This window comes from Falco biarmicus, chromosome 1 (genome assembly GCF_023638135.1).
Source record: "Falco biarmicus isolate bFalBia1 chromosome 1, bFalBia1.pri, whole genome shotgun sequence".
NCBI lineage: Eukaryota > Metazoa > Chordata > Aves > Falconiformes > Falconidae > Falco > Falco biarmicus.
The window spans coordinates 26420677-26428973 of record NC_079288.1 but is presented as its reverse complement, the minus strand read 5'-3'; the positions used below and the strand labels follow the sequence as shown (position 1 = coordinate 26428973).

Here is an 8297-nt window from a genome sequence, read left to right as displayed (position 1 = left end):
CTATGGAAACACAGGGTTCACACCTCCCGTGGAGTTTCCTACATCCCGTCAGTGCTGGCGGCGGCACCAACAACACACACATCCCTGCCAGCAGGTGCAGCACGTGAACACGGGGTCTTCAGAAGGTCCAAGGGCCACACATTACAGAAGTTCCTCAGCTGTGGCAGTGGCCCTGACACAAGCTTAAAGGTTAACCCTGGTCTCAGCCCCCTCCATGAGCAGAGGAGGGTCATGGTGCACCACCATCCCTGACACACTCATGGGGTGCAGCCAGCCACCCAGTGCTCTGCAGCCACCTGCAGTTGGCCCACCTAAACCCCCTGGAGAGCTTGGCTCCAGGACCACTAATGAAAATGAAAATAATCAGTTTGTGGCTTGCTTCTTTTCCTTTTTGCTTGATTACGATGAACACACAAGGCCCAGTTGGCTCATTTATAAACTGGTTTTGTTTTTCATCCCAGCAGAGCTCTGAATTTTCAGCCTCGTTTTTCTTGCTCTTCTTGGAGGACTCACCAAAGATCTGAGTGAGGTGGGCTGTCCTCCGGGGCAGAGGATGCAGCCCCAGCAGACACGTCGTCTGGTCCCCCCAGGCATTTGCAGGGTCTGAGGGATGCTGGGGGGCGCGGGTCGGGTGCGCCCCAGCCCCTGAAGCTGCAGTCGGGGTGAACCAGGAGCAGACTCAAAAATTGCTAAAACTCAAGTTTTCCCTGTTTCTTTCATTTCCTTTCATGTGAAGGATGGAGAGGGGTATGGAGCAAGGAGGCTTTTTAATTTAATTTTAATTTGCATTGACATACAGTCCAGTTAATTTTCTTTGGTTTGATTTGCTTCAAAGGAAAGGCCAGGAAAAATGAGGCATCTGTCATTAGAAAGTGATAGCATTGCTTGGGGTATTTTTTTCAGAAAATGCTCTTGCTGGAGAAAGACTGAACCTTTAACAAGAGGCGTTTTTTCTTATCAGCTACAAACATCTTCCTGGCATGACAGGATTTCAGGGAAACACAAACGGGTCTCTTGTGCAATGCAGACGGCAGTGGCCACTCGCTCACACCATCTGCCCGGTGTGGCCGTGCTCTCCCCTTCACCCACCACGGTGGGGACAGATGGTTCCCAGTCACTCCCACAGGCTCAGGTTCTGCATGGAGCCAGTTCCAGGACGTGACATCATCTTAAAAATTCCAGTATTTCTCCAGAAATGTCAAGAATGGTGGGGGTAAAGTTTCTGTACACTAATGGAAAGTCACTAGCGCCTGAGCTCTGAGCAGGGCAGGCTGGAGGCTGCTGCAGGTGGAAGCGGAGCTTGTCCCAGAGGCAGTTTCTGAACACTGGACATTTTGAAGTACTTCCTTTTCTGAATGAATCCTGACTCCTCAGCACTAAAACCTGCTATAAATAGCAACTTACATCAGCCAGTCTCACCATTTTTTCAGGGTTCCCCTTTCATTCAAGATTGAGAATTTCCCTATTTCTACTATCATCAAATCTATTTTGGGCATTTGCTTTACTTAGCACTTTCTCCTGGGATTCTTGGGGGGCTTGCAGAAAAGCTCTATCGTATCCCTCTGTGTAGATCAGTGCACCACCAGCCAGGCTGCTTTGGACGGCCTGTCCTGCTGGCTCCGAGCACTGCGTGCTGGCAGCGGGGGCAAGGGTAGGGCACAGCCTGGGCCGTGAATCCTGAAACCACCTGGAGCCACGCTGGGAAAATTTCCATCTTACACCACCATTTTGCTGTGCTATGAGCCTAAATTCCCCTGAGATGCTCCAGCCCACTTTGGCAACTCTTCTGCGGCCATCTCCCCACCTCAGAGCATCTCCCAGGTTAGATGGTCCTTCGTCTGAGACACACAGCATCCTCTCTTTCTAAAAGGTGAAAGAGCTAGAAGAAATTACTTTCTCATTTCATCATGACTTGGATGTGGCGGAGTGGGTAAGAGAACACTTTTTAGTTGCGAGTTGCAACATCCCAGGGCTCACTGATGTGCCTATAGCTTCCCACCTCTGTCCAGCCTGCAGAGCTGGCAGGGTAGGGGCTTTTGTCAGATTTCTAAGGTAAAAACAGACCCCCTGGGAAGCAAATACCCTGACTTTGGGGTTGTTTTGCCTTTCAGCAGTAGAAAAATTTCAGCCCTTACCTGTAACACACATTATGTAGGCTAAACTGATCCTAAACTGACTCAGCTAAACTAAGAAAAAAATAATGTATTAATTAAAAAAAATAGTCTCTACCAGTACAAAATAATTTGGCATCTGCTTGCTGACGAAAACATAAAGGCATGGAGGTTTTCAGATGCCTCATTGAAAACATCTGAATAATCAGTGCGGATTTCCAACTAATTCTTCTGTTTTAACGAAACTCATTTTTTATCAGACCATTTCTGCACCATAAATGGTATTTCACCTGCCTGCGCTAGTCACACCATGTGCCTTGGGAGCAGGACAGGACCAGACGGCGGTAGGCGGCAGGTCTCAAGACATGACCCAGGAATGCTTGAAGGTACAATCACAGGGGATAGCTCAGAGGCAAAGCATGCTCTTACGTTATATTCCCTGAACAGCCAGACAGAGGAGCCAAGTAAGCTGACACAAGCTCAGAGATGATTTCTGGTCCAGCTGGTGTCCGAGTTCCCACCTCCTGCCTGGCCGGGTGCGCTGCCTACGGAGGCAGGCTCTCTTCTCATCCTCCCAGGATATCTGGGGACAACCAAGCTGACAAGGGGAGAGGGGAGTGAGGTCTGAACTGAATAGTGAGCCTGTGAGGTGCTTCTCTCCGCAAATAGCAAAGGGAAGGATGGAGACGGGACCAAACTGGCCATGATGTGGCAAAGAAGGAGGTGATGCTCAACTTGGCAAGAGCCACATTCACTCCACAGGATAGATCTGCCCTTCCCAGCCTCGGTGAGGGGCAGGTGCACCACCACGGCTCCCAACCTACGCTGAGGGTGGGCCACCTCTGGGATTTCACCTGTGCAAGTCCAGGACCACGCTGTCTTCCAGACCCTTCTTTGCTTGCATGGAGCAGAGCAGTTAACCTGCGTGGAGCTACCCTGCCACACCTGGTGGAGGGCTGTGCACACCACATGGTGTTGGAGTGATATTTGGAAAGCACCAGGTTATTTACAGAAGGCACTTGGGTCAATAGCTGGGATCTTTAATAGAAACACAGTGAGTCAGAGCCCAGCACCACAGTAAGGGTGCAGAGGTGCTGGTGGTGCGGTTGGGTTGCTCCGCTTTACATCACAGTCCTTCCACTGACTTTCAGGCAGCATCTGCCAAGATATCACTCACCACCTAGTGATGTCTTGAAATCAATGAAATGGAGACTTTCACAGAGATGTACCTACTTCTCTGTTGAGAAGAGATGTCCTTCTAGGAACATCTCATCACAGCTGGACAGCCCTCTCCCAGAGCATCCATCACCTCCCTCCCCAGGGACAGAGAGGAGTTTGGCAGACCTCCATGGCAGTCTGTATGGCTTCTTCCCAGTGAACCATCCCTGGTCACAGCCCTTGCCCAGCCCACAGAGACCTGTGAGATCTTACTCTCTCCCATAAAGTGTGGTCATTCTTCCTTGTCTGTGGTCATTACAATTTTTTCTCTTCTCCTGAGATGAGATACTCTTTTTTTTCTGGACATCCCATTTTCTGCCCACGCCCTCACTCCCCAGTTAATCTGCTCCTCATCTTCAGAAGCAGTGTCTTGTCACCTTGCTTCTGGAGCTCCTTTTGCCTCATCTTCAGTGTCACATTGAAAGTTTCCGTACTTCTTTTGGCTCTTGGCATCTTCTTGCTTATCACTGATAGGCCTCACCTATCAGGAGCCCTTGACATTTAACTGTCTAATCTAAATTGGTCATTTAGTGTCTCCTTATAGGACCTGGAGCGCAGGAGGCATCTCCAGGAGATCACCCCATCTCCCTTCCCTTAAATTGAGGAGGAAACTCAAGTGCTTCATCCTCTGGGACTCCACTGTAACCTGTGCTGGTGCCTGCAGTGCTGTCACAGCTGCAGGACGTGGCCTGAGTCCCTTCAAACTGTGGGAAGCACACGCAGGACATGGAGCCCACTGGTGACAGCTCCCATCTGCTGCTGCTGGGGCAGTATGGGCTGTGCAGATGCAGGAGGGAAACAGTGTATGGTAGAAGAGACCTCAGCCCCTTTTACCCTAACCAGGAAGTTGATGGCCTCATCCCACTCACGCTCTTCAGCCCACCGGCACACTCTCGCCTTCGAGCTTCTTGGGCAGGTTGGGTAATAGGGGTCTGTTGACCAATGCGGGAACCTCCGCAAGGGAACTTCTTACTAAGGGACATGCAAGAAAGAAGCAGAAATAGCAATGGTGATTGTTTCATATCCTGTGTCACTGAAGAGGCACTGAATCGAGGGGGGAGCTTCACCCTTCCGGGGCTGGGGCTGCTGCTCCACTCCACCACGAGACTGCACCACAAGCAGTCTCTTCTCTAGGGGAAATTCCATCATGCCTACGCAAGCCACTGCATGGACCTTCTCACCCTATAAATTGAGGAGCTGCTGGCTGTCTCAGCATGCGACAGAAAAGAGGCTTTTCAGCTCCACTTGCCTGCTTCAGCTCCAGCTACCACTTCTCAGCTGACATGAAGGTCCTTGTGGCTGCCCTCGCTGTTCTCATTGCCATCTTCTGTTTTCAAACCTCTGCTGCACCAAGTAAGTCCTCCTCTCTAAATGGGAACAGGAAAGATGTCACTGCTGGGACAGGGTCACTTCTGCCATCCCTTCTGCCCCCGGGTCCCTTCCAGTGTCAGACCCTCTAGCAGGTGCCCCAGGGCCATTGGGCTCTCCTGTCATGGGAGAGGCACAGCTTGAAGCACAACACGGGCTGTGTCACTGCCGGCTCAGGGTCAACCCGAAAGAGAAAGGATCAAAGGAAGAAGAAAAAGGGCCTGATCTTTTCTCTTCCTCCTCCAAGTTGTTCCGGCGCCCCAGACCCAGATCGGTGGACCCAGCTCCCTGCCCCTGCTCCCCGTCCCTTGCCACTGCTAATGACCACCTTTGCCCTTCACAGTTGGCTCCGACCCACCGACCTCCTGCTGCTTCAGCTACACCGCCCGGCAGCTGCCCCGCAGCTTCGTGGTGGAGTACTACGAGACCAACAGCCAGTGCTCCCAGCCGGCCGTTGTGTAAGTCCTCTCCTCCGGGGTGGGGGTGGGCTCTCCCTTTGGGCTGAGGATCCAGAGAGGGAAAGACCCCTTTTCAAAAGGCAGGGGGTGGAGGCTGGCCCCAGAGGACGGAAGACATGGGGGGACAAGAGGTCAAGGTGATGGTCTGTGGGCTCAGTGCCAGTCCTGCTCCACTGCTTTGCAAAGGAACTGGTGGCTGCTTGATGCGATGGGCACAGCATGCGGCATGGCCGACTTCTGCTGGTCCTCAGGAAAGGCTGGGTTTGGGGCAGGGCTCCTCTCCTTGCAGTGCTCTCCCGCTGAAAACTTACCTCTCCGCACCCCACAGGTTTGTCACGAAGAAGGGCCGCGAGGTCTGTGCCAACCCCGACCAGGAGTGGGTCCAGCAGTACATGAACGAGCTGGAGCTGAACTGAGGTCCCGGGCAGACCCTGCGCCCCGTGTCCCCTGGCTGCCGGGACAAGCGAGCCACAGCCACCTGCGGGCACTGTCAGAAATACTTCAATGTCACTTAAAGCTAGCTGAGAAATTGAAAATGTTCCAGATCCTGACTTCAGTGTTTTGCTATTTAATTTTTTATAGGGGAGGGTTCAGGTGCAATAACTCCATTCCAGACAAATAAGAATTTTAATTAATAGATATATTTTTTTATGTGAAGACTCATGCTCAGTTTATATTTTCTGTATTTAATTGCTTGTATTTTCAATGTAATATTTAATTCAAATTTTGAGAAATAAATATTTTTGTAAGAACTTTCTGTCTTTGCATCTATTCCAGTTCTTTGTGATTACAATTGCTGAAATTTTAATAGTGACATGTTCTTTTTCCATTTTCTATGCTGCCACACCCCCCACAAGCTTTCCCTATCAAACATCCTGTTTTGCAAAATAAGAGAAAAATCACAAAGAGTAGGTGTGACAAGGGCACAGATTACATTCAGGTAGCTTGGCTCACTCTTTTTAGAAGGTATTTAATCACTACTCATTATGACTACTGGCAGCTAGTTAAATTCCATCTCTGGCCCCATTATAGTCAATTAAAATGTTACCTTTAGGGGCTGAAATTTAACATGCTGGCTGTTTCAAGGAAAGTTTTCTGAGAGCTGTAGCTAAAATGAATCAGCTATTCCCAAAGCTGAGGGTGGAAAAAATATGTTTCACTACAAAATTTTTAGAACCATTTCATTAAACTCTCATTTAGCTGGGACATGAGTCCCTCGTATGAGAAAAGGTGTTTTTTCTCCACGCCTCCAAAACCTGCCCATCTCAGGAGATGCCGGTCCAGAGATGCAGAGTCCCCCTGCAATCATCCTGCCAGACCCCAAGGCAGGATCTGCCCCTGCAAGGAGACCTCTCCCCTGCAGCCCTGGGGCTGGTCTCCCACCGGAGCTGAAGGAGATGGAGCCACAACACTGAGAGCACTTAGGCTGCTCGCATCAGCTCTGAGCAGGCGCTGTCAGCTGAAGAATGAGGGTTTGGGTTCCTCCTGCCTGGACCTCTGGTGCCTATAGGGCAGCCCAACAAAAAAGGCTTAGATCAGAGACTCGCCTGCACACAGCTCACCCACACCGATCACACACTGAATCGGGGAGGACAACCACGAACATCATTGAGACACCAGGGAGCAGAGCAGGAAGGGGGCTCCTGGGGAGGGGTGAAGACAAGCAGTCACAGGGTGGAGGCTGGGTGGGAGCCGTGCAGCAAGAGGAGCCTCAGTGGGGGCTGGAAGGGACCAGGGGGTGTGGATGTGTTTGTGTTATGTTGGTTATGTCAGGAACCTCATCACTTCAGGAACTGCATCCCCCAGCTCCTCGGCCCACAGGGCGGTGTGCACCCAGCAGTCATCCTGCTGAAACACTGACTGCACCCAGCTCAAAATAGCATCTGGGGAGGAGGGGGATAGCACGGAGAGGTGTGCCAGCGAGCAGAACCAGAGCCCCCTTCCCCGAGATGCCGCTGGGAGGGAGCCCATGGCTGGGAGGTGCAGGTGGGCATCACCATGGAGGTGGCTGTGCCTCCATGACAAGGAGCTGCTCCTGCACGCGAGGGTGGTGGCTTTGGTCACAGGCCTGCCTCCCCAGACACTGCATGCCCCAGGGATGGCTGCAGGAGTGGGGCTTATAGTGGCCATGCTGGAGGTGAGGCCACCTTGGCTGTTGGGTACCAGCCAGCCCCATACCTGAGCGCTGGAGACCAGCAGCTTCACCCTGGGGACTGAGACTGGCACAAAGCTGAGCGCCCAGAGCTGCCCTCGCTCCAGGGAACAGCAGGGGACAGGAGGGGGGAGACATGTGATGGGGTCATCCCAAAATGGCTTAAGCCTTCATAGTCCCTCTTGGACATAAGCCCCACCTGCCCCCGTGGCACTGGGAGCAGTGACACAGCCTTGGGGTTTCTTGTCAAAGGACACACAAGCACAGGGTCACCCAGGGAGCACCATCCAGCCCGTGCACCACTGGAGCCTGTGGCAAACAACCCCACGCACTGAGGTCCTTAACAACCCAGGTCACATCCAAGCCACCCACAGCAGACACCTACCCTGGGTACCTCAGCTAACTCCTCACCGCTATTCTGGGAGCCTGCAGGGAGTCAGGAATTGCTCATGTCTTTCTTGATCTTACACCCACCTACGTGTGACAGCTCAGAGGAGCCCTCAAAGTGCACGCAAGGAATACAGTATGCTTGTTAATCCACACCCCCGGGCACAGGGGTGTGAACAAAGCCTGCACCAGAAAGGCAAAGGCAGCCAGCAGTTTTTGGCAAGCTGACAGCTGCCTCCAAGCCTGCAGGCAGAGGTGTGTGCATGGAGAAGGCATCCCTGGCCATCTTCAGAGCCACCACGTTTTTCAGAGGAGGAGGAGTGCAAGAAGATAGCCCGGAGCAGGGACTGGCAGGCAGGGGCTGCGGTACCCATGCTGCCATCAGCTCAGATCTGCGCCCGGGGATTACCCCGGCCAGAGCAGGGGATGTATTTGCCATATACAATGATGCAGCTCTTTGGGGCTGGCCTTGCTGCTAGAGCTGAGTGATGCAAGGAAACCCTCACACCATGCAGCCTGCGGAGGACCCCCAGGATGCCCTGGCGCTCATGCAAGGGTCTCGGGGGCTAATCATGATGTTCATCCCTCTGAAAAACAGCCTGG

General features: G+C 52.3%; 1 protein-coding gene across 1 annotated transcript; it reads left to right on the top strand.

Moving 5' to 3' along the window:
- The first annotated feature begins 4484 nt into the window (after positions 1–4484).
- Positions 4485–5912, top strand: LOC130150192 (C-C motif chemokine 4 homolog). Its single transcript, XM_056340869.1, has 3 exons — positions 4485–4682; positions 5041–5155; positions 5484–5912. The coding sequence occupies exons 1-3, from the start codon at positions 4544–4546 to the stop codon at positions 5569–5571; spliced, it is 342 nt and encodes a 113-aa protein (XP_056196844.1). The 5' UTR covers positions 4485–4543; the 3' UTR covers positions 5572–5912.
- Positions 5913–8297: the final 2385 nt, after the last annotated feature.

Excerpts from the sequence above, each read along its gene's own strand:
- LOC130150192 (XM_056340869.1), top strand. The coding sequence starts at position 4,544 with ATGCGACAGAAAAGAGGCTTTTCAGCTCCACTTGCCTGCTTCAGCTCC. Across the intron at positions 4,683-5,040 it reads TCAAACCTCTGCTGCACCAA|TTGGCTCCGACCCACCGACC; the intron begins GTAAGTCCTCCT and ends TGCCCTTCACAG. Across the intron at positions 5,156-5,483 it reads TGCTCCCAGCCGGCCGTTGT|GTTTGTCACGAAGAAGGGCC; the intron begins GTAAGTCCTCTC and ends CGCACCCCACAG.